The 27,528-nt window shown below is 37.6% G+C and overlaps 1 protein-coding gene across 1 annotated transcript; it reads right to left on the bottom strand.

Annotated features, from left to right (window-relative positions):
* Nucleotides 1-740: 740 nt before the first annotated feature.
* On the bottom strand, nucleotides 741-3,894 carry LOC111471339 (cytochrome b6-like). Its single transcript, XM_023117049.1, is given in 5 exon segments — nucleotides 741-958; nucleotides 961-1,124; nucleotides 2,057-2,610; nucleotides 2,678-2,774; nucleotides 3,695-3,894. Coding segments are annotated over 5 exon segments (1,233 nt in total).
* Nucleotides 3,895-27,528: the final 23,634 nt, after the last annotated feature.

Below are 27,528 nucleotides of genomic sequence, written 5' to 3' on the forward strand. Positions count from 1 at the left end.
ATTTCAAGAAACTTATTTTCTTCCAATAAGGGGATTCGGAATTAAGGTAAGGAATGACAAATATGAAAATAAGGGCCTCCATTCGGAAAATTTGTGAAAAATGCCGCCTGATCCGTAGGCGGAGACGAATTATGGTAATTTGTTCCAATCCGAGACATAAACAAAGACAAGGATAATCTTTATAAAAAAAGGACCCCTAAAGGCCACCCACGATATACACATAAAAAGAAATTAAAGGATCCGTTTTGACATGAAATGGATATATCCATATATCTCTGACTTAAATTTATGAGATGATAAAATATGGCAAAACCCATAGCAAGAATCGGTTCACGTAGAAATGGACGTATTAGCTCACGTAAAAGTACGCGTAAAATACCAAAGGGCGTTATTCATGTTCAAGCAAGTTTCAACAATACAATTGTGACTGTTACAGATGTACGGGGTCGGGTAATTTCTTGGTCCTCCGCTGGTACTTGTGGATTCAAAGGTCCAAGAAGAGGGACACCATTTGCTGCTCAAACCGCAGCAGGAAATGCTATTCGGGCAGTAGCAGATCAAGGTATGCAACGAGCAGAAGTCATGATAAAGGGCCCTGGTCTCGGAAGAGATGCAGCGTTAAGAGCTATTCGTAGAAGCGGTATACTCTTAAGTTTCATACAGGATGTAACCCCTAGATGCAGCGTTAAGAGCTATTCGTAGAAGCGGTATACTCTTAAGTTTCATACAGGATGTAACCCCTATGCCACATGAATCGAATCACTGTTCGAGACCCAGGATTCTAATAATCTCGCCGGTACGGAAACCATTAAAAGAACACCCAATAACTTATTTGGCACTCTACGAAGGATTTCAAATACGGGAAAGAAATACCATTCCGACAATATTTCCAAAGGAGTTGCAAATGGATCTGCGGGTTCACCAATCATTGATGGTTCTAGAACCGTTAAACCCACGTAGTACCAAGAATTACTACTGGAAAAATATATAAAAGATCATTGGGCCATGCGGGTTCTCTGTAATAATTATGACCCATACCCTTAGCCAATTTAGCTCTTAATACAGGATCATTCAAATCTGTTTTTTTTGTTATTAGGATAGGTGAATTATTATGGATCCATCCCCCGAAAGAACCGGACATGATAATTTTTCATCATCCGGCTCGAGCACAAATCAAACGAACCAACTGGATGCAGATAAAAAATCGCTATCTTATCCAAGCATATATAAAATAAATGATTGATTCCATGTAAGAAAAAATTTAGCAGATTCTGTTTTCCAGAGTTACAATTATCCATTGCACCGAATTCAGTTCTTACAGATAACAGATAAATGCTCAATACCCAAGTAGGCTTACAAAGTTGATAATGTTCAAGTGCTTTCTGGGTCGTCTCAGACCTTGCGATGGGGCTTTAGCCCCCAAAAAAAATTAAAATATGGATACTTTTTACATCCAAAGCAAAGGATTTACTTGTTACTAATAGAGTCTAGCCTATGTTCTTCTTTAGATCCCTTGTTTCACTCCGATAGTATCATAAATCGAGTCAATGCAGAGGAAATGAATGCATTTTCATACTATTAAGTAAGTGAAATAGATAAAACATAATCTGAATTATGCCAGATATATCACCTATTCTACTGGATCTTACGGAGCCTGGTCATGCACGACATGGTCAAGTCTGATCATAGAAAAGATTCTCTTCAAGCGAACCAGCCTACCCTCTGTATGGAGCTTTCGCGGTGGTTGGAATAAAGACACATTTGGTTGTGAATCCCAATGTGGCAGATAAAAAGACATATATCCACACGGCCCAATCAATAGTTCAAGTCACACACTCCCATAATCCATTTTCTCTTCGAAGAATTCCCTTCAACTATTATTGAAAAATAACGAATAAAATTTCGTGGAGTTGAAGGGAAATATCCCAATACATGTCTTATTTTTCAATAAGACATATTTGCAGCAATGAAATACTCTTCTTCCTCCCCCGAGTAATCATAAATAACTAATTACAAATCTATGATTTCGATTCTCTATAAAGGACCAGAAATGCCTTGCTTACGTATCATTGGGAAGTGCATTAACATAAATACGGCAGTAAGAAGAGGTAATACAAAAGTGTGTAAACTATAAAAACGAGTCAAGGTAGATTGTCCCACACTAGCACTTCCGCGTAATAACTCTACCAAAGGCGACCCTATTATTGGAATAGCTTCTTCTGGTACACTTGTTACAATTTTGACTGCCCAATAACCAATTTGGTCCCGAGGTAAGGAATAACCAGTTACACCAAAGGATGCGGTCAATACAGCCAGAACCACACCTGTAACCCAAGTCAATTCACGAGGTTTTTTAAATCCACCAGTAAGATACACGCGAAATACGTGCAGGATCATCATTAAGACCATCATACTTGCCGACCATCTATGAACTGATCGGATTAACCAACCAAAGTTAGCTTCCGTCATTATATATTGAACAGAAGCAAAAGCCTCAGTAACGGTCGGACGATAGTAAAAAGTCATAGCAAACCCCGTAGCTACTTGTACTAAAAAACAAGTAAGCGTAATTCCTCCTAGACAATAAAATATGTTGACGTGAGGAGGAACCTTGTACTAAAAAACAAGTAAGCGTAATTCCTCCTAGACAATAAAATATGTTGACGTGAGGAGGAACGTATTTGCTAGTTATATCATCTCCAATCGCCTGAATTTCAAGACGTTCTTTGAACCAATCATACACTTTATTGAGATAGGGAAACCAAGGGGACCCCCTCTGAGAACCGTATATGAGAATTTCGTCTCGTACAACTCAAACAGAAACACCCAAATACCGTTCGTAACGAATGTGTACTAAAAAGTTTCAAACTTCTTAATGCTATGATTCAATTTTTTCTATGAAGATACGAAAGAATCAAAATCCGAAAAGTATTATTTGTAGTTATAATGCCCAAATATCAAGTCGGCTCATTCATATTTATATTGATCATTAGGGGCCTCTTGAATCGTCTATTTACCTATTTTTTTCTTTGATTTGTGTGTAATGCGACTTTACTCTTGTTTTCTTTATTATTGATAGGAATTCTCTTGTTAAGACCCTATGAATCAATTAAAACCTTAGATTCATCCTAGAACCACGATGATTCAAGAAAAAAACCTTTCCTTTCAAAAAAAGTTCCAAAATTCCCTGAGTAAGAACCCTTGGATTATCACTTATTCAATGCTTATTCAATGACTGAATATCATGAAAAAAAGACAAAGAAACGTTTATCCTTTAACCAAAATAAGTATAAACAAAAGAATAAAATTTTTTGAATTTCTCACTTCTAACTCTTTTTTCGGAGTCGGGCCACGAGGTCTGATAAGTATGAATCATAGTTCTAATATTTTTTATAATAGTTTGGAATCTATTTCATATATTCTGTGCTCCAGATACTAGCCTAGACTGAATATCCAAGGAGATAAAATCATCTTGATCAAGATGACCGACTTCTTCTCTATCGTATCCATAGGATCAATTTTAACAAGTCACACACTCATATTCCAGAAATACAAACAAAAGAAATTCCACGATCAAATTACCAAAAAAGAGTGGGCTAAAAAGCGGAAACCTACGTACTTTAGACTTTACTTTTTATTGAAAAGTTATTTAGAGGTTCTTGTGAATCGAATCTAATTGCTTGAAATTCCGTACAATAAAATGGAAGAATTATAAATCTCCAAAATAATAGTTAGGAATATCGCAAATAGACCCATCGCGACACCCATCAAAGGCGTAGTTCCCCACCCAAGAGCCACTTTACCATATTCTGAATTCAATGGTTTCAATAAATCCCCTACAATAGTTCATCTTGGCCCAGATCTAGAACTATCCTCAACTGTTTGTGTAGCCATAAATAATCCTATATTTTTTGTTTATTCACTGAGATCTGTTGACTTTGAATACCATTCGGTTGTAAATAAATGATCTTATCATAGATCCATTGTGGTCTTGAAATTATATAATAATGGAAACAGCAACCCTAGTTGCCATCTCTATATCCGGTTTACTTGTATGTTTTACTGGGTATGCCTTATATACTGCTTTTGGGCAACCCTCTCAACAATTAAGAGATCCATTCGAGGAACACGGGGACTAGTTGAAGTACTGAGCCTCACAATATTCAGTACTTCAATCTAGATAATGAGAAATCATTTCGCCTTTTTAGTTGGAACTTTAGGCGGTTCGCGAAAAAAGATAGCGAAAAAAATTATTCCTAGAGTCAAGACTAAAAGGAATGTATAAACCAATGCTTCCATAGATTTGATTTCGGTTTACAATTATAGCTTCCATACCTGTTTAGTTGGGATCTTTTTTCGGATAAAAAAAAGACCAAGATAAGAGTCAAAGAAATGAAAAACCAGCATTTATGTCAAATCAAAAAATAAAGGAAAAAAGGAACAGAGCAATCTTGTATCAGACTAGACTCTTTTTGTAGTTGGATTTCCAAGTTTTTGGAATGCCCAAATTCTACTTGAGCATCCAAATCTGGGTCAATCCGAGCAAAGACAACTCTGAACAAGGTTCTAGCACCATGCCAAATGTGTCCGAAGAAGAAGAGCAAAGCAAACGAAGCATGCCCAAAAGTAAACCAACCCCTTGGACTGCTACGAAAAACCCCATCGGATTTCAAAGTAGCACGATCTAATTCAAAAATTTTACCCAATTGAGCACGTCTAGCATATTTTTTCACAGTAGCAGGATCAGTATAACTTACTCCATTGAGTTCACCACCATAGAACTCAACAATTACACCGACCTGTTCAACACTATACTTCGATTCTGCTCTTCAAAAAGGAACATCGGCTCTAACAATTCCGTCGCCGTCTACCAAAACAACTGGAAATATTTCAAAAAAGGTTGGCATACGGCATACAAAAAGTTCGCGCCCTTCTTTATCTCTAAAAAGAGGGTGTCCTAACCACCCAACAACTATTCCATCCCCGTTGTCCATGGAACTCGCTCTGAATAATCCACCTTATGCGGTATTATTCCCGATGTAATCATAAAAAGCTAATTTTTCAGAAATTTTAGACTAAGCTTCTGATAAACTTTGATTTTCGGCTAGCCCGGCACTAACCCTTCGATATATTTCTTGCTGGAAGTATCCCTGATCCCATTGATAACGAGTGGCACCAAATAATTCAATCGGGGTAGTTGCTGAACCATACCACATAGTTCTAGCAACAACAAAATCTGCAAAAAAGACAGCAACGATACTACTCGAATGGACGGTTTCAACATTTCCCATATGTAATCTTTTGTATAGACGTTGGGGCGGACGAATACTAAAATGGAATAGGCCCGCTAATATGCCCAATGTACCTGCTGCAATATGATGAGAGGCTATTCCGCTCGGAACAAAAGGATCAAACCCTTCAACACCCCACGCAGGATTTACAGCTTGTACCCTTCCGGTTAATCCATAAGGATCGGATACTCATATTTCCGAACCATACAATCCGGTTACATGAAATGCACCAAAACCAAAGCAACCCAATCCTGAGAGAAATAAATGAATTCCAAAAATCTTCGGCAAATCCAAAGAAGGTTTTCCTGTACGTTCATCACAAAATATTTCTAGATCCCAATACACCCAATACCAGATAGCTACTGAGAAGCACAATCCAGAAAACACAATATGTGCTCCGGCCACACCTTCGTAACTCCAAATACCCGGATTCGTTATAGTCCCTCTTGTGATACTCCAACCCCCCATGAATTGGTTATTCCTAAATGAGTCATGAAGGGTATAACGAACATACCTTGTCTCCACATTGGATCAAGAACTGGATCAAAGTGATCAAAATTGCTAATTCGTATAGGGCCATTGAAACGGCCCAACTAGCAACTAGAGTTGTACGCATTATATGAACAGAAAGAAAACGACCGGTATCATTCAATACAACCGTATGAACATGATACCAAGGCAAACCCATGGAAATACCCCTTTATCAACGAAAAATAGATACTATGTAACTTTATTGCACTAAAAAAAACTATGCTATGGACCTCCCCCTTTGAGGTGAGGGGATTATCTTGGCGAAAAGATTAATATTTGGTCTATTCTTTTAGTAATAATGGAACAATTCTATTCTATTCGTAGGAACAAAAAGAAGCAGATCTATTCTATACTCGATAAGTACCAATACGCAATGGTGGATGGGAGTTGATCCTATTTTTTATGAGTGGATGTATATATATTTGTTCATCATTCAAAAACCTATTCGGAAGAATTTTCCTTTATTCCTTATGTTTTCCTTTTTTATGAACTTATTTAATCTATGTATAAAATATGCTAAAAGATAAAATATGATAAAGAAAGGCCGATCTTATTTATTAAGACAATAAACCCGTTGTTACGCTTCCACATCAAAGTGAGCTATAGTACTTAATTCTTTTTTGTTTGCTTTAATGCCTGTTGGTATTCCAAAAGTCCCTTTTCGAAGTCCTGGAGAAGAAGATGCATCATGGGTTGACCTATAGTGCGACTTGTTAGATATATTGGGTCATATGGTATTTCTTTGTTCTCTTCCCCGATCGAGGTATCCTCTCTTTCGCCCAAGACGGCTTGATTTCATTATAAAAATTTGGAGCTTGAAGTGGAATTAGATCTATTTTTTTTAGGGGTATCCAAATTAATATTATCAATTAGAATAATTTATAGTTTTCTTGGTTGTACTAATAAAATGAAGTATCGAGGCTCAGCTTAGAAAAAACCCAATTTGGAAATTTGGAATCTATCTATTCTATGATTACTACTTGTATCATATTCTATTTATAAATTATAAATAGGATTGATAGAAAACTGTTAATTAATGGAGTAATATGATGACTAGGTTGGTTGAATATTTGTTTACAAGCATGAAGTAAATTGAAAAAAAAAAAAGAAGTCAGTAGCAAAAAGACATGCTATTGGGCCATTTGTCCTATATGTGCAAATCCAAATCGGACAGATCTTTACTCGGAGTAGAGCATAAACCTAAAAGAATTGAAGAAGACCATTCGGGAACAAGAAAATGACATCGCAATTGCAATTTGATCTCGATGAAACAATACATCAATGAAAAGTTAGTTCCATAAATTGAAAATTTAATGAATTGTTTTTTTATTTATTGAAATTTCTAGTATAGATAAATGACAGCAGGCCAAAGGACAAAACTCATCTTTCTTGAAAAATGGAAGGGAAGAAAAAGCCCCTTCATTAAAAGTTAGAAAGAGTCCTCTAAAGAAGGGTACAATCTAAACATTGATTCTTTTTTTCGCTATTTTTTTTGAACGATATGCATCAAAAGGTGCCCGATCTTAAGGGATACAATTTTATCCTAATCAACCGACTTTATCGACAAAGATTACTTTTTTTAAGCCAAGACGTTGAGAGCGAGATCTCGAATCAAATTATTGGTCTTATGATATATCTCAGTATAGAGGATGAGAACAAAGATCAGTATTTATTTATAAACTCTCCCGGTGGAGGGGTAATAGCTGGAATAGCTATTTTTGATACTATGCAATTTGTGAAACTAGATATACATACAATATGCATGGGATTAGCTGCTTCAATGGGATCTTTTATTCTGGTCAGAGGAGAAATTACCAAATGTCTAGCATTCCCTCATGCTCGGCACCAATGAGTTTTTTTTAGACAAAAAAGAAAAACTATGTCTTCGCCATAGAAAATATGAATATTAAGTAATAATAACATGGCACTTTGAATTCGATATGAGAATTTTTTTCTTGTTTCTTTTCTAAACCATTAGGTTATGTATGGAAAGAGTAGTATGAGATAAAATGCATTTGTGATTTTAGCTGATTTATCGGAGGCCTCTTTCAGGGACAAAACCTTTTTTGTTTTGACTCTTAACCATATTTCTGTTATGAAAGACTACCAAATATTTTTTTTAAGGAAAAAAAAAAGGAACTTTGGGATTGCTTAATAACAAACTAAATAATAAAGCAACTGAACCATCCTAGTATTTATTTTTAAATTACTAAAAAAAAAGGAAGGTGGTTATTGGATAATTTACTGGGTCCCATAGATCCTCCATTTTCTATACCTTCCATGGAACTTAAAAATGAATTCCATTGTGGAGCTGTATGCACTGCACAAAGGATGCCTGTATGTTGTTAATCCTGTCTTTTTTATTCTCTTTGACTCATCATGATCATGCGAGATAGAGAAAACCATTTATTAAATCATTAGGGTAATGATCCATCAACCTGATAGTTCTTTTTATGAGGGACAAACGGGAGAATTGATCCTGGAAGCGGGAGAACTACTGACGCTGTGCAAAACCATCACAAAGGTTTATGTACAAAGAACAGGCAAACCCTTATGGGTTGTATCCGAAGATATGGAAAGGGATGCTTTTATGTCAGCAAAAGAAGCCCAAGCTCATGGAATTGTTGATGTTGTAGCAGTTGAATAAAAAATAGCGGGGATTTCACACAAAAATCCGAAATTTGAGATTTTCTCTTCTTACCGGGGGTTAATATAATATTTTCTATTACTTTTAATCCTATTAATTATTAATATGGAATATAGAAGTAATTCATAATCATCTAGTTAGGATTGATCTAAACCAACTCATTATGTATACAATTCAACATGCCAACTATTAAACAACTTATTAGAAACACAAGATAGCCAATCAGAAATATCACCAAATCGCCTGCCCTTCGGGGATGCCCTCAGCGTCGAGGAACATGTACTAGGGTGTATGTGCGACTCGTTCAGACCATGGACCGGGACAAAAGAAAGTATAATTTTTTTTCCGTATCAGTGATAAATACCAGTGAATAAGATAGAATGAATGGAAGAACTCCGTTCACTACCTAAAAATAAATAAAAAAGATCCTTTGATTGTGTATCAAATTTATGGTTTCTATTGGTGCAAATCCAATCATCTCAATTTGCAATTTTAGATGAGAAAAAATTCCCCATTGGTAACAAATGCTTATCCATTAAGCAGAGGAAATCCTATTTAACAGAAGGATTATGGCCTTATTCTTCCAAGAACGGACTAAGAGGGTCAGCTACCCAACTAATCTTCATAATTAAATACCGTTACTGTATAGGTAGATCTCCTTGTGAAAGACCGATTACTAGCTAATTCATGGGTAGAGCCAAAGAGGGTGAACGGTACAAGTTAACAATAACATTGATGAAATAAAAGAAGGAGCTCCGGTGTATAGAGAGGACCTCACCATTTAAGAAGTAACCATAGAAACGAAGGAACCCACTATTTCTTTATCCATTTCGATTTTTTTTATTTACTCGATGTTTTTTTTATACCAAGTATCAATACAATTTCGTATTTTGGGGTGACTAGAACAAAAAAGAAATCGTGGTCGAGAAGGTTATAGTAGCAAAAGCCATTGGAATTTTTATTTTATACATTGGAAAAATACCTTTTGTTATTAATAAACTAGGAAAGGAGAAAGGACTAACTGAAAGAAAGGAAATCAATTAGTTATTCATCAAAGTTTCATTTATTCAATGACTAGAATTAAACGAGGATATATAGCTCGGAGCCTTAGAACAAAAATTCGTTTATTTGCATCAAGCTTTCGAGGGGCTCATTCAAGACTTACTCGAACTATTACTCAACAGAAAATAAGAGCTTTGGCTTCAGCTTATTGGGATAGAGGTAGGCAAAAAAGAAATTTTCGACAGTTGTGGATCGATCGAATAAATGCAGTAATTCGATATAATAAGGTAGACTACAGTTATAGCAGATTCATACACAATCTGTACAAGAGGCAGTTGCTTCTTAATCGTAAAATACTTGCCCAAGTCTATATTAAATAGGAATTGTCTTTACCTGATTTCCAATGAGATCATAAAATAAGAAGATTGGAAAGAATCCAGCGGAATGCTTAAAATGGAGTTCTCACGAGAATGAACTCCAAGAAGGTAAAGTAGAAATTAGTATGATAAAATATGACAAAGTGGTCAAAATGAGCAAATATGTTCAATAAAAAAAAGATTAATTCTTCTTCTCCTTTTTTTTTCTTACGACACCACAATCAAATCTAAATTTTGGGATTTTTCGAACAAAGCATCAATTGGCGGTTGAGTTTGGATTTTCATTTTAATTCAATTGAAGAGTAAGCCTATTTATTCGTGGTTCTAAGACCAATAGTTCCAGCGGTAGACACCCTTCTTTCAAATTGTTTCTCATTATTAAAAAAATGTAACAAAGATAAAATACGAGCTTGTTTTATAGCAATAGTAATTAAGCGTTGTTGTTTTAAGGTCAATCTATTTACCCGTCTATATAATATTTTTCCTTGTTCACTAATAAATCGACTAATTAAACTCATGTTTCGATAATCTATTCGATCCCCCGATTGAATCGGGGGAAAACGCCTATGAAAAGATCATTTGGATTTAAGGAGTCTTTTGGATTTATCCATGGTTTGTTTATTCCTTATCCCAAAAATCCTATTTAGATGGGATCTAAAATAATTTAGAATTAAGAAATAGGATTTGGTTTGTTTATATTTAAATCTAAAATATGTTTAATATATGTAATTTTGCATCTTCCTTGAATTGGAAAAGGGTGATACACACACGATTGGTTCGATCTATTTCTTTATCTCCCCATGAATCGTATGTTTGTAACAACGGGGACAGAATTTTCTCAATTCCAATCGACCAGGCGTATTGTGTCAATTCTTTTGAGTAGTATATCTGGAAATCCCCACGGATTCCTTATTAACACCGTTTCGAACACAACGAGTACATTCCAAAATAACTGTTACTCGGGCATCTTTACCCTTGGCCATGAACCTCCTTTATATTTTTTATTCACGCAACTCTTCTATTTTCTGATCCAAAATGAAGAAAAAAAGAGAAGTTGGTAACTCGAAATAAAATTATAAAAGATTTTGTTGCAATCAAATATAAAATATAGTTATACAATGATTTCTAAATTTAGAATCGCACTATAGTTTTGCATTTAAGTATCTTGTATGATATTGTTGCCCTAGCCATCACATTTTCATTTTCGTTCACTCTTTTATTAATTCAATTGGAACCCCGCAACAAGTCCAAGTTTGACGGAAGTTGAATCCAGTTTTATTCTTTCTCTTTTCTAACTTATTCTAAGTCTACAAACTAAAAAAAAAAAAAAAGAAGGGGAAGGGGATTAGTCACAGATATTTGATTGTTTTTCTAATCTTCTTCACCCCTTCCCAAGTCAATACCTAGAATGAAAAAAATGGGAATACCAACGCATCCGAGAATAAACGATTGATCTCGATTAATAGACCCGCTAAAGCCCTGAACTATATAGTACTTACTACCGGTGCCACGGAGAGATGTGTTTTTAGATCTCGCATTTAAAACCTTCCTACTTTATAGTAATTTGGAATACATAATGGTATTACATACCATCAAATGCATATATAGTTAATAACCGCTTGTTAAGTCTTTTTATTATAGTTTAATATATGATATGAGACAAAAAAGAAAAAGAAATGGCAAGATAATTTGTGTATACCAATGGAGGAAATAAATAAAAAATGTGGAAAACAAGACAGAGATTCTCTACAATGACACTGGAGACCAATTGAAAGGGATGTAGCGCAGCTTGGTAACGCGTTTGTTTTGGGTACAAAATGTCACAGGTTCAAATCTTGTCATCCCTACCTATTACTTATCTTCTGAACAGTAACGAGGAATCAATTGAGATCCATAAAAATGGAACATACATATACCGAATGAATCTTTTTTTTTATTTCATTTTATCATATTCTATATGATAATATATGTATACAAGATATATTAGGGTTGCATTTAGTTTGATAATAAAATGCTCTTATTTCAGTTCGGTAGAACGCAGGTCTCCAAAACTCGTTGTCGTAGGTTCAAATCCTACAGAACGTGATTCGATTATTGTTGTTGTTGTTGTGTTAGATCAAAATTAGATTGAAATCAACTAATTTAAAAGAGACGGGTGATTCCGCCAGAGGCTTAAAAGACCGACCTTCAAAGTGGCCTCTTCTTTAAGTGATTGACTCTCAAATCAAAGAAGTGTATAGCTTTGACATCTATAGTGCTGACATTGATGCCCGAAGGCTAAAGGGAGACGGCTGGCAACATCTGACTCTTTAGACCTAGACTAACCCCCTGATTAAGAACGGGAATTAAAACGGTTGGAATTTTGTCAGCTCATTAAGAAATTAATAAGAAGGCTTGCCTGTATTCCATCTTTGAAAGCTTGAATCGACCCACCCTTTGGAAATACTGTAGTATAAGGAATTGATCGACTCTCAAATCAAAGAAGTGTATAGCTTTGACATCTATAGTGCTGACATTGATGCCCGAAGGCTAAAGGGAGACGGCTGGCAATCTTCTGATTAAGAACGGGAATTAAAACGGTTGGAATTTTGTCAGGTCATTAAGAAATTAATAAGAAGGCTTTGACATCTATAGTGCTGACATTGATGCCCGAAGGCTAAAGGGAGACGGCTGGCAATCTTCTGATTAAGAACGGGAATTAAAACGGTTGGAATTTTGTCAGGTCATTAAGAAATTAATAAGAAGGCTTTGACATCTATAGTGCTGACATTGATGCCCGAAGGCTAAAGGGAGACGGCTGGCAATCTTCTGATTAAGAACGGGAATTAAAACGGTTGGAATTTTGTCAGGTCATTAAGAAATTAATAAGAAGGCTTTGACATCTATAGTGCTGACATTGATGCCCGAAGGCTAAAGGGAGACGGCTGGCAATCTTCTGATTAAGAACGGGAATTAAAACGGTTGGAATTTTGTCAGGTCATTAAGAAATTAATAAGAAGGCTTGCCTGTATTCCATTTTTGAAAGCTTGAATCGGCCCACCCAATAAAGAAACTGAAAAGGGACTTGACTCAAAGCTCTCGAATGTCTTGTGCAGATGGATTATGACATCTCGAATAGATATATAGAGTTAGTTAGTGCATTGCGACAGCTAAACCAATTAAAGAGTGAAAGAAGAATCCATCCATCAATAGAATAGGTTCATGAGTGAAAGAAGGTGAAGGTGAAGTAGTGAAGGGAATACAGGTTTAGGTTCTTCAATGAAAATTGCTTTACCGAGTGAAAGAGCGAAAGAATAAATGGATTCTGGTTCAGTAGGGGAATAGAGTAGAGGTGAAGGAAATGGAAATGTGAGACGAGAAGAGGAGAGGAAAGAAAAGCAAAGAGAAAATTAATGTTGAGTCTTACTTTTGATCTTTTTCTTTGACCTTGTTCAATCAGGTTAAGGAGAATGAAAATAGCTTTACCGAGTGAAAGAATCTCATTCCTGGTTTTCGCTTGAGTCTTGACTTCCTCATTACCGAGTGAAAGAAATGAAAGAGCTACTTCATCTATTTACCTTGTGAAAGAATAACAAACTATAACTTCTAATAACTCATAATAACATAACTCTCATTAAGGATCAAGATCAGAGCCAGAGCTAAGATTCCCGGTTTACAGTGAAAGAAGAAAAAGAAGAAATAGGTTCATATGCTTTACCTTGTTCAAGAATAGTGAAGGTAATGTAATAGAATAAATAGGAAAAGGAGCTTGACCTTGTTCAAGAATAGTGAATGAGCGAAGCCGAGGGTTTCGGTTTCTTCTTCTTTTCTTTACTATCCTGTCAGGTGAAGAAGCGAAGGGAATAGAGGTTCAGTAGTTCAAGAGAATGAATCTTTCCTTAAACCTGACTTAAAGAAACAAACAAAGAAAGACCTACCTATTTAGAATAAAACCGAGTGAAAGAATAAAGAGGTGAAGGATCATTCTTGTTGAGTCTTGACTTGATGAATAAGGATCAAGAATCAATAGGAGCCGGTCAGGTAATAAAGTATAAGATTCAGGTCAGGGCATATCGAAAAAGGAGTTTACAGTGCAATCAGTCAAAGGGGAAGGAGTTAGTAGGGCTAGGAGAAAGAGAAGTTAAAGAATGAATCTTGCTTGAGTTCAGTCTTGAGTTGAGTGTTTACAGTTCAAGATCAATAGGAAGGGGTCATATCAGAAAAGGAGAGAAGACAAAAACTGAGTTTACGAGGTGAAGGAGAATGAATCTTGCTTGAGTCTTGACTTTCTTAATTCAAGAGTGTTTGAAGGGAATAAAATAAAGCTAGCTCGGCAAGGGAATAGAGTATAAGGTTCATCAGGTCAGGGCATATCGGAAAAGAAGCGAGAGGAAAGAAAAGCAAAGAGAACAGATCGAGTGAAGGTGATTGAGTTCAGTTCGTAAACTCTTAAGTCTTTCTTCGGTTACTGTTTGGGTTTGAAGGGAGAGTCCATTCAATACGAAGCTGCTTTACCTCCTGAAAGAATAACTAATGCGAACAAGAACTGAAGGTCATATCAGTTCAGGAAGAAAGAGACCTAGAAGGCAAGGGAATACAGGTTCAAGGGAAGTAGTTCAACCCTTGTTTACAGTTCGTTCAATCAAACACCTATTTATTCTATTCTATTTACCGAGTAAACGAGTGAAAGAAAGGAGAAGAAAGATCAGAGCTAAGATTTCGAGTTGGATAGGTGAAGGAGAAAGACTACTTACTATTTACCTCTAGAAATCATGGAAACAAACAAAGCTAGAATTAAGACAAATAGACAATGAAATTGTGAGACTCGTAGGCAGAGGAGAGAAACAAGCAGTGAAAGAATAAATAGGTGAATGAATGGGCCAAGCCACTTTACCGAGTTGGACATGTTCAGGAGTTAAAGAAGGGACAAGTGATTGAGTTCTGTCGAATGAATCTTTGTTACAGGAGAGTCAAAGAAAGAATCATCCTACAGTTTACCTCAATCAATAAGGCAAGGGCATATCGGATAAGGAGTTTTGACCCCCTTATTCCCGCTAGTCTTGAGTGTGGGGACGGGGTAGGGGCTTCCTCTGCCATCACCATCCGACCTATCTAGTGAGTTCTCGTGGAGTGGGTCGTGGATTAATAATTATTATGGCAACCCAGATGAGGCATCATCCTCCCTACCTAACTTGGACCACATGCAGCTCAGCAAAATGTAGAGGGTGAGGGGAGTTTTGCCCCGGGGCTGACCCTTCGAGTAGTACAGGAAGCATCGAATGCTCTTGTTACAGAATAGTCAGGAGGGGAGGTTTGGATTGGACAATAAGGGCTTTGCGTCTTAGACGGTCTTGTCTTTCTCTTTGTGCAAATCCAGTGCTAGTGTCGAAGGTTTAGCTTAGCCCAGTGAATCAAGCAATTGAATCATGAAGCGCTGCTCCTCTACTCGGGATAAGGGCTAAAGATGGAGTTTATGTTTGCAAGCAGGAAGCGAGCAATGCCTCTCTTGTGGCTTGTTGCTCTGCACTGTGATTATGAAAGGGATGGGCCATCAAAAGCATAAATTGGCCATTCATTTTCTAATATGGTGTCTAGTTAATTGCATATGTCATTCCTAATTTGAATTAGCGACCTGTTTCCACGGTCAAAATGGATTCTGCGTCCGCTTATAAAAGATCAGCAGCAAGCAGCTCCATCATCCACATCTCATATGCCATTGGCGGGGGTCCCATTCGTCATGTGCCAGATCCCATTCCCAGTAAGTAGAGCAGCCTTGAACCCATACCCTTAATTCCCGCCTTGAGCCTTAGCCCGAAGGACCAAAGGTTGTTGTTTGGTCTCGATAAGCAAGCATGGACAGGCTCCTCGAGCGGATACCATTCCAATGGTGAAGCTCATCTTTCCATTACCGGCAGAGAACTCAAAGGCTACAAACTCTTTAGGTCTTGTTTTGTAAGCTTGAAGCTTTGAAACCTGTCGAGATTAACTTACAACTCCACTAACCTAAGCTTACCAGATCAAGTAGATCATTACCGATACCCGTACCGTACACGCTTCTTTCTCGACTTTGCCTCTTTCTCCCAACGTCGACCCTTCCAGTACGTTTTGAGGGACTGAGCCTTCGAATCCCACCTTATTGGTCTTCTTTCCGCTGTCGCTGATAAATGTTGAACGTATAGCGCTCTTCCGCTGAGAAATGCGCTCCTTTTATCTTCGCCTTGTGGTCCCAAACCGAGACATATGGTTTTGGTACAGAAAAGAAATGTCACCAAGGGGCTCAACCGCCTTATCAGTAGATCTCCCTCCGTCTTATCGTACCTCTAGCAAACAAACTTCGAGCTGCTGAACCGGGCATAGAACAACGATATATTGTTTTTCTACTTGTTTTGAAAGCTTGAAACTATAGACAAGTGGTGACTATGAGACGACTTGCTACTGAGCTTCTTGTGTTCTTTATTATGGGGTCTGCGCAACAAGAGCGCTTCTGCTTTTTCTTTGCCACCATGAGACCTTGCCTTATTTGGTAGTGGAGGGGTGGAATCAACGCAATTCGTACTTGTAGTAGTGAGACGTCGCCTTCACTGGGTTGGAATGGTAGGTCTCTCGAGCCTTGTTCTCCGCGGTCATTCTTGCGGCCCTTGCCTTTGTCACTATCAAATCAACACCTGACTTTTTGAACCAAGCTAAGGTCACTAATGAATCTACATATCCTAGGGACGAGAAAATCTTCGTTGGTGGTAAATTAACCGTGAATGGACTCTAACTCTAATGGCTGAACTAGGTATGTATGCTTACCAATCTTGTCCTAAGCGCTCGAGAGACTGCCTCGTCGTGCCCTGTACCGATGGTAATTGAATGAGACCTTTCTCACGAGGGTATTAATTGGAAAAGCCCTTAGGATATTCATGCAACAATCCTCTTAGGATCAATCAATAACAAATCCCCGATCAATATCAGAAGTAGCCCTTCTTTTAGTCTATTTCTTTTGGCACCGGGTCTTCGGCTACTTCTGATATACTCTGAGGAACCACAGTCTCTGGCATATTGTGGGAATTTTACATCGATGAACCTTTGAGGAACCATGAAGATCTCTTATAGATCAAATTGCCCAATCTAGTTCAATCCTGAGTTGATCCATCTCTATTGACTATAGTCAAGGATGGAGATCCTAAAAGGCCAAAGAAGGAAAAGTCTCTTCCCTCCCTTAGATCGATCACTGAGCCCAGGCCCGACCCCTGCAAAAGCCAATCGATTTAATGTTGTCGGTTGTAGCTAAAAAAAAAGAGAATCAAATAGGATGGGCGACTCAGGAGCATCTACAACTCCACTTCTTGAAATAGGCATCCAGCCTGCAACTTTCCCTGGCTCACTACCTATTCAGATATGATCTATCCTTTATTCAATATTCAATAGAAAGAGGGGAAATTCTTCAATCCAATGCAGACCATCGACCTTCTGGGCCGGCTATCTTTCAAGGGCCTAGTCAAAGGAAAGCAGCTAGAATCCCACTCTTTTAATCGAAACCGGGTAGTATGCCAAGTATCTAATCTCTGTGTCTCAAGGAGGAAGAATAGCAAAGCAAGGATATCGAAGGATATCGGGAGCTAAAGAAGAGAGAACTTTCTCAAGCAATGAATAGAAGGTCGCTTTTAGTCCAGGTTTTGAAAGAAAAGAAGAAAGACTAGTATAGTAGGAAGAATCAGTTAGGTAATCCCTTGTTGAAACTCCACCCGGGTTCGTCAGAGGTATAAACCACTAAATCCGGAACTCGAAACTCCCTAAATAGGTTTGACTAGGGTTTGAAATAGAGCTCAAGTGAAGCCTGACTCAAGAGTTCCTTAACTCAATAGATCTCGCTCAATAGCAGCCATAGCTCACTAACTCATAGCAACTGTAGCTCATAGCTACTTGAACTCAAGGACAAGCAAGAATAGATCAAGGAGAGAAAAGGGTGGGATCCCATTCTCTTTCTCTCTGAGGTCTACATTTCTTCAATCCCTTCTTATTGTTCATTAACTATACTCTTTGTCGGCAAATGGCTGAATTTCTATTTCCTATCCGGAGAATTAGAAATTGCTCATTATTGCCAATGGTGGATTTGTTTTGTCCACTTCTCAACTATTACGAAATCTTCACTTGCACAAACCTCCCTCATATGCAGTGGAATTAGTGTCCTAGGCGAAAGATCCTCGATTCACGTCACAAATAGTCTACATTGACTCCGTCCCAGATAGGGCATTCCTTGTCCCCGTCCCTTTTCTTCAGGTTGATGTCGATTCAAATAGTTGTGCTGAGGTTTATGATAGCTTAGCTAGTTGAGCTGAGGAAGTGGATTTCACCCTACACCTTATAGCTGGACTCCTTTATAAAGATAAAGAAAAGGGGGCTATGCCAGTTTATTGAAACCTCTGGATAAACTCCTTATGTTGGAGGGTAATCAAACTCCTTTATTCTTGATGAGTTAGAGTTCCTGTTCAGGAATGATTATTAGCGCCTGTGCGTCGGTCAAATTTCTTTCCTTCAGTGGACTAATCTAGGTAGACATCTGACTTCTTCGCTGGATTGACTAATAACCCCTTATATCTTAGGAGAAGCAAAAGAATTTGACGCCTAAAAGTACCTTCTTCTTAGAAAAACCAAGGAAGTAGGAACAAGGAAAGCGTAAAAGCTGGCAAGCTATAAAGCGAATAGTTTCGGACTGAGTTATTCAATCACAGCACGCAAAGATCGCGACTTAAACTTAGTCCTTGACCTTACTACGAATATCGTGCACGAGTAGAGGTTGCTTTGCTTACTTCAGACAATTACTGACAAGATTCCATATAAGATAGCCATCTGCCCTTCTTGCTTACCCAAGCGCTCCTCCCAATGAGCCATTGTTTACAAGAAAAAGGGTTAAGTGACCAAAACATCCGAGGCAGCTTCAGCATCTGATGCAGCTAAAATAAAAGCCTAGGTATCATTTTCGATTACGCAACGACATAGAATGATGAGACATCTATTTAGTCACCAGTTCAAGTTAGTTGAGATTTGTACTCTCTTTTTATGAGTATGATTTATTTACTATCAAATACTCTTTGTGGTATGGTATCAACCTGTAAAAAAGCAGGATTCGCGGAAGAGAGATTGGTTTACTACTATTGGTATTGGATCGATTGAGTTAGCGGGGTAGAATACAAGGGCAACCTATACAAGGCTAGACAGCAGCCTATGGTTTGGTTTGTTAGCTCGTGTCGAATAGAATTGAATAAGACTTTGTTCAACAGGTTTGTGCCAAGGTCCCTAGGGCATCAATACATCGGCGGATTAGAGGTATATTGGTTTGATACCTTGGTTGTCAAGTCCCGGGGAAGGACTAATAGAAGCAATGATCAATTTCAATTCAATTCCCCTCCGGGGTACGAAAGAAGATGGAAACCTTGGCCTGAGTTCGCACATGAGTCAAACCCGCCTGCTTATCCTGACCAGTGAACATGAAACCAAACTCAGTGAACAAGAAGAGCAGACTGAATGGTATAGCTTTCGGTGCTCTTTCTTCCAGTAGTGTGCTCTTGGAGCTCAGTTTCTTGTTCCACAAGCGGTGAAGCTCTACGATGAAACTCCACTATCAGTGCCCTTTGCTGCGAGGATAGCTCCTTGATTAGTCGATCGCTTGCGCCCTGCTCAGTTAGCTTCTCTATTCGATAGGAAGTCAATCTTCTTCTTATAGTGGTCCCCTAGCTCGGCCCTTTTGTTCCCATTCTCTTGTAGGAGCTTATAGAGTCTTTCCTTATGATCTAGTTCACCTGAATAAATAGATTGCCCTTCCCAATGCCCTTCCTACTATTGTAAATAGCTAGTTGGACTGCCCCTTCGGACCCTAGCGGATTGTCCTTTCACCTTTTTTCGACCCGGAATCACTGGGTTGAAACTCTTTCTTTAGCGGGCTCTATTGCTCCTTGGCACCTTATTTGTTTAGCAAAGTATAGTTCCTCCCTTGCCACTGGCGATCGAAGTCTTGATCTACTCTTTTCTTTTCTTCCTCTCTAAGGAACTACGTTAAGGGAGCCATACCTTTGCTCAGTATTTCTTTATACTTCTTGGTACGATCTTCCAGACTCCTTCTTTCATTACGAAGTGGAATAAAGAACTTATAATCGTTGGCTTCGAAGCCTCTCCATTGATCTTCTTCGCAACAGTAATACTCATTCATTTCCTCTAGTTTGTCCTTTAGCGCAAGTAGCTCTTCTTTCCTTTCTGTAAGCCGTTGTTTGGAAGAACTCTTCCCCCTTCCCTTTGTTGGGAAAGGCGGTCTATTCGTCGGTCTTCCTCATTCACTTGTTGAAGCCTTAGCACCTAGCGGTAGTGGTTCGCCATCTCCACATATCTGTCCCCTTCAACTACGCAACATTATGCTCCTCGAAGCAAGGAAGTGATCGCCAGGAAGAGCGGATAGGTTGTTTGTGAAAGAAGTGTTCTCGAATAAGCTCTTTGGCACATCTTCTTAGGTTAGACCGGGTAGAACAAGAAGTGAGGGAGCCTGGCGGAAACGTGAAGGTGCAATACCTAGCTGCTCAATCAAAACCGATGATAGACGTAATGGATGGAGGGAATCGAATCCGCTTTTACAAAATCCGCTGTGGAACTAATAGAAAAAGGCTATTTGCCACTGTTAGCAATTGAATTAGAAGCATGGAATAGGACAAGGTTTACGTTATACCTTGATCTACTTAATCTAAGAGTACTAGAAGTTCAAACAACTTCTAATCATATTCAGTGAGATAAAATAAGATTCTAGGTTCTTTTTGAAAACTTGCTACTAGTTCTAAGCTTGCAGATCAATTCAAAAGCTTGCCTTACTTAGTATGAATCCCTGATTCAAATTCAATAGCAGAAATAGCAAAGGCAAAAAGACGAGAGTGGTCCAAGGGCTGCTGGAGGAGGAACCGTTCTTAGAGTGATCGTATACGTAATGATGGCATATCAGTAAGCCTTGTTGAATCAGTAAATGGGCAGGCCTAGTCCAGCTATTCTCTGGTCTTGTTGGAATAACCCTTGTGAACGTATGGGCTCTAAGCCTATCAGCCCTAAGCCTATCAAAAACTCTCTGCTTTTGGCTTACCGGTCTCCTGGTCCGATGAGCTATTAAGTGAGCTAACGAAAGAAAAGGAGAGTTGTTTCAGTATTTAAGTCAAGTCAGCCAGGGCTTGAACCTTGACTGAATGCAGCTTAGTTGGCCTTAGCCTGAGATAAACCCAATCAGTTTCACTCTCTCTCAGTTTTGTCTTTGTCAGCAAGCTCTTTCATTCGATGCTAGGTCCAGATTTGCAATCTCCTTCAGACCCTTCCTCTATCATGAATAGATCTGCAGAGCTCTTATTAAGCATCTCTAAGAGGAAAAGCAAGCACTCCCTTTGTTTGGTGGCCTCCTTCCTTGAGAAGAGTGAAAGCAGAATAAGACTCTCGGACGACCTTCCTTCCCCAATCAATCCATTCATGTGAAGGTCAGGGTAAGGGAAAGATGAAGCGAAGGGAATGAAAATAGAAAGGAAAGGTGATTTCACTATAAAGACAAATTGTCTATCTTTTCTTTCATCTCGGTAGAAATACGATTGCAAAGAGCTAATTCAAACCCCTCCGGTAAAATAAGAACAGCCCACACAATCAAACCCCCCCTTTCTTACCATTAACAAGAACTTGTTTCACTTGCAGCTTATCATAAGAGGAATTCGAACACTGAACAGTATCCAGAAGTACTGCTTGTGGAACCTCAATATCCCACTGGGTTACTAGCTAAATGGCAATTGGCAGATACAATATGCCCAGTCGCTTCTCTAGGATGAAAACGATGAAAATCCTCCGTATAGGATTTGAGTTTATGTAGAACTACAAAGTCTGAAACATTCGTCATTGATTTTCATAATATCGGTAGATAGATCATTTATCAATCATTCATTGAATGAGAAATAACTACAAGCTACAAGTGCGGAGATAGACGATTTAAATAACGGAAAATCCAAGATTTGCAAATAGTCTAGTATCGAGAATAACTAGAAAAGTGGAAACAAGACCTGATATAATTTCATCAGAATAAACCCAAAATCTTTGTAGACAGAACCAATCATTAGTTCCAAACCGTGGGGCGAATGAAATCCGATACATAAATCGGTTAATGTTAATAAAAGAATCAAAAAGCTTTGACTGTATCACTCAAATTAGATACGAATTCGTGAGCCCAAGAGTTAAGAATAACAATTTCTTCATTCCCTAAAATAGAATAACCGCTTAGAATAATAAAACATATTCTATTTGTTGAGAAGTACAAAATCGTATGGATACGACCCTCATTGTGTATCTTGATTAATTGGATCCTTTCTTTGTGGATTCCTATAGGCTATAGGATTGTAGATGTGTCTCCGAATATTCTTTCTTTGATCATTTCGTCCAAAAAGAGGATTTCCTCCACCAATTCTATGAACTTTTATAGAAGATTTCATCATTCAACAAAAGTTCGGATTGACCAGCATTGGACCATAACCCAAGATTCCATACTTTTAGTAAATAAGAGAGAATTCCACCAGGGTAAAAAGACTATAGATGCAAGATCAAAAAGAGGAGTTCGGGCTTTCTTTCTTTTTTGCCATTTATCAACTGTGAATTTTGAATTAACCCACTGAACTTCATGACTCTATGTGATCAAATATTTCTTTCAAACATGAGTTCTAGACAAGGTATCAAATTTATTTTCTTTTTCTTTGTGATTTTGTTTGAATAACGAAAGAGAAATAGACTCGACTTCGAATTCAAATGAAGAAAGAATCCCAAATTTGGCTCAATTCAGCAAATTCCAAACAAGTGTTTCCTTTTGATTCAGAAATGCTTGGTTGATCTCATTACTTATTGATTAGGTATCTATGGTCATATTATAGTTCTTGTCTGCCCCGGTATTGGTTGTACTCTTTCGTACGGGTATGCGCCGTATGGTATTCTCTCGGTGAAATCATTTTTGTATTTCTATTATGAATTTCTTAATATGGACTATTATGAACCTGGCTTTCATAGGGTTGGATTTATTGAAGAAAGACTCCCATAAGAATTATCAGATTTATGTTGGTTTAGGTTTGATGGTAGCATTCTTTATATCAGTTGGGTTATATATATCTATCCCAACGAATCTAGTATGGATTTATTATTGAATGAATAGAATATCAGATTATAAAAATAACATCATGATAGGTTTAAAGAAAGAAAAACGAAATAATAGAAGTAGAACTACGTTAGTGGTGAGAGAAAGGCTAAGAGCAAAGTCCGTGGCAAACTAGAAGATTCAGATGGCACTGCAACTAGCCTATAGCTTTGACTTTCTTTCAAGTCAGAATACCGCTCGAAGAATGTGTTCCTACCACAATAGTGTTTGAAGAAAGGACTGCTTTGCCAACAATTCCAGTATTTGCTTGACCCCTATCTAGAATAAATAATCAGACCAGACTGGCTAGAAGCTTCAAGAGAAGAGTCACTCTACACTCTAAGAGTAAGTCGATAGTCGGGTAATTCAAAATAGTTCTCCTCGCTTGATATTTTCGGTAAGGCTAGTTATAGGATGGTGTGAGATATCTCAATAAATAGTTAACGGAAAGGAATAGGCGAGAGATATATAGAAGGTAATGCAATTCATAGTGAACTTGCTCAAAGGAGCTGGGCTTTCTAATCTCGAATCGAGTTATCGGCCACAAAACAGAGAATCTCAGGAGAGGGAGCGAAGAAGAAGAAGCAGGGCTACTCTTTATCTTTAGTCTGTCTACTATAGGTGGTCAATTCAATATGAAAGATTTAGCTATCATTGAGGCAAGCCAATCTACCTTTCATCAGTTTTTAATAACAAGCAAGCCATAGTCATTCCAAGTGGTTTACCCCCAGTCAAACCACACCCTCTTTGTTAGCAGGTTTAGTCAAAGACCTTTCTCACGAGTGTTATCTAGGTAGTTTACCAACGTAGCTTCGGTAATTCAATTCTCACTTTCAATAGGTACTCAAGATAGAAGCAAGAATAAAAGAAGTCAAAGCAGAGCCCGACAATCTTCAACAAACAAGAAGAATTTGAAATCAAATAAATAAGTGAAAAACAATAACAAAATTGAATGAATAAGTTGAAGCTAAATCGACCAACAGAAGCGAAAGCTCAGATTCTGCCTAAGGCTTTAGATTGTTGGTTTATGGATAACACTAGTCAAGAATCGAATTCTAGGTAGCGCACGAACGAAGTCAAAGCTCTTTCTAGTTTCTAGTCAAGCTCCAGAGAAGTGAGTCACTTGTTCAATTTATCGCAGGCGAAGCTCAGTCCAGAGTGAAAGGGAAGTCGTGAGGCTCACCCAGTAGGGAATATGAAAGATTTAGGAGGAAGTGTGAAATGAAAGCTCAATCTATCAATTGAGGAATGAAGTTCAAAGACAGGTAGCTCCGGGAAGACAAAGGACTTCGAGAAGAAAGTACGGCCCAAGATTATGTCAGTGAAGACCAAGCCCACCTCCTTGTTCTCACCCTTAAAGCCATCTACAAAGTTTAGACTTTCGAAGAAGGAACTACTAAAAAGTCCTATTCCTTTCCGGTCTACATTCATCAAAGGCACTACGCTGGGTCGGTATGTTTTCCTGCCTCCCGCTTTGGTGACACTTTCTTCTTTCTTCAGAATTCTACTGAACGGGGTAGATCCACTTAACTATAAGCCAAATCACGTTTAAGGCGCATAAACAAAAGGGCGCCTTCGGATACATAGAGGCTACTCTAGTCAATCAAAGTCCTAACTAAGTAAGGAATCTCTAATAGTCATGTATGCTTTGCCTATCCTACGTAAGATTAATCTCCCAGTGGGGTGGAAAAGTTCCATTTTTCATGGTCTAGCCGAAGGGAGTGATAAGTCTCGAAAAAGGCGAGCTAGGCTCAGGAGCCACTCAAGGGAAGAAGGCTCTTGGGTTTAAACCTCTTGTGATGAATTAGTCCTCCTACTCAAAGTCGTCATCAACCACTTTCCGGCTTGGATCTGAGTCAAAGGCATTAGCATTTTCTTATCACTACGCTGTCTATGAAGAAAGAAGCGTTTTCACCACTCTACCACCCAGCCAATTCTGTTCCACTTAATCCCTCTTTCATAGCCACATATATTTCTGGCTAAGGAATGGGAAATCTGACATGAAGCAAATTTGCATTTCATCCGGCCATCTTTTTCTTAACAATGTCTTTGTCATTTGATCCAATAGCGTTCCGTTAGATAGGAACTTAGATAGGAAGAGAGTTATAAATACTGAGAACTCTCGGATAGAGTATTAGAACTGAAAGATCCATTAGATAATGAACTATTGGTTCTAAGCCATTTCTGACGATTAATCAACAATTCACATTTCTTGTGTATGATATGTTTATATATAGATTATAGATGTAGGAGGATCTGTTTGGAAAGTAAGAAGCCCATTTGACATCTCTTTATCTTCAAAGAATTCTCGATGTGAAAACAAAGAAAGAGTCAGGGGCTGATCTTTGAATAGGAAAAAGAGCAGATCTGTAGGGTCCAAAATGAATTGATTCGAAAAAAGCCTTATTCCAAATCTGCAGGGTCCAAAATGAATTGATTCGAAAAAAGCCTTATTCCAAATCTGCAGGGTCCAAAATGAATTGATTCGAAAAAAGCCTTGTTCTTTGGATTGGAAGATGATAAGAATCATTGTGTTTCAAATGAACATATTGCCAAGAAAATTAAAAAAATGTCATGAAGATTCAAAAGAATATGTCAACAACAGAATTCGAACCTACGTGTGAAGAGCTCCGCGCAAAGAGCTCAATTGATTTCAAGTTTTTCGCATAAACTACTCAAGCACATCAACATTTATTAAAAAAAAACTATGTTTAATTTCATAACTTAATGTAAAAGTCAAATGGTCAATTTGACTTATTCTTTGTGAAGATTAAAGGGGATCGGGAATAAATCCCATCCACAAACATATCGGGATTGAATCCCGGCTACAAACGTCTTTTGTCGGGAGACTATAAATACCCACAATATGTTATGTAAAAAACAAATTCGTAGATGAATGTAATTCAGATCTCAAATTGAGACGTTTCCCTTAGAAATCTGAGCATCATATTTGTCATTTCTAAGTTTCAAGAAATTCTTGTGGTAGAATTGCACCCGAGTCATTCAACAAGCCTTGATCAAATTAGATTGTGGAGTGACTCAATTTAGAACAAGGTTCCAAATCTTGCTTCTAGATCTTCGATCGTAAAAGGTAATCTAATTCTAGCCTTATCTCTTGGTTGATCCAAATTTCGTACAAGGAGATGTTAATTACTTTGATTCAAGGGTTCTTGCTAAAACAAAAGCTTGGATCGTTGGGCTGAGGATTAGGGTTGCCTTATCAGTTTGGTATTAGAGTCTAGGCTTACATCTTTGTGACCGACTCTAGAATTGATTTTATCTTTCATTTTTGCTCTTGTTTATCTTTTCTTTAAATTTGTCCATTTATTTTCTTGATGTCATTTCAGCCATTATTCATCAACTTTTCACTTTTTTCTCATTTTCTTCCTAAAGATTACGTTGAGATCTTGAAAAAAAAAATCTTATCATATTTGTTCTTACGATTGTGATTATAAACGATATTTATCTTTTTTTTTAGATCATTTGCATGTTTATTTGAAGATCAAATAAACTTCGATTCACATCTTTTTCTTCATCCATCTAAATCTAGAATCGTTGTGTTTGAAATATTTTTTTTTTCTTTTTCTCGTAATCTACGCTTGAAGATAACTTCTAAATTTCCCGAATTCTATAAAAAGGAGAGTTGGATCATTCTTAAAATCTTCACGTTCTTTCTTTTTGGAATTTTTTTTTCAGTGTGCAATTATATCCAAAAATATCTTCGTGTCCCTTATTTTTTTTGTTCACGTCTTGTTTTATTTTGTGGTTATTTCATAATTAACTTATCTTGATTGCCTTGAATAGCTTGCTACTATCAGAATTGCTTTACTGATATATTAGCCTACCTTGATCATAATTTAATCACTTTCCCAAATAGCCTACCTTTGTGTGTATAAACACGAGTGTCCCTGAGTGTAAAATCAGTGAGTTGAGTGTGTGAGGTTCTAAACATATTCCATTACTGTTTGTACAATTATGAACTAAGATGGAAGAAAAGATGTTTAGTCAAGGGGACTCCTTGTAGTCTTGTAATTGATAGTGGAAGCTGCACCAATGTCGTAAGTACAATGCTTATCAAAAGGTTGTTAATTCCAACCCAACACCATCCTAAACCTTACAAGCTTCAATGGCTCAATGACAGTGGAACAATGAAGGTAACTTCTCAAGCTTTAATATCTTTTACTTTAGGAAAATATAAAGATGAAGTTCTTTGTGACATTTTACCAATCCATGCTGGAAACATATTGCTTAGCCGACCATGACAATTTGATAAGAGGGTTTTGTATGATGGCTATTTAAATCGGTATTTTTTTGTAAAAGATGGTAGAAAAACCACTCTTGTGCCTTTGAGTTCTACAAATGTATTTGCTGATCAATTAAAGTTGGAAGAAAAAAAGAAAGAGTTTGAGAAAAAAGTGTTGAGTGAAAAAATAGAGAAAAATCAACGAGAAAAAAAGAAGAATGAAAAAAGCTATGAAATTGAAGAAAAAAGGAAGAGAGAGTTATTTGGCTACAGTTGGAGAGGTGAGAAGGCTT

The sequence above is a fragment of the Cucurbita maxima genome, unplaced genomic scaffold (genome assembly GCF_002738345.1).
Source record: "Cucurbita maxima cultivar Rimu unplaced genomic scaffold, Cmax_1.0 Cma_Scf00051, whole genome shotgun sequence".
NCBI classification, from domain to species: Eukaryota; Viridiplantae; Streptophyta; class Magnoliopsida; order Cucurbitales; family Cucurbitaceae; genus Cucurbita; species Cucurbita maxima.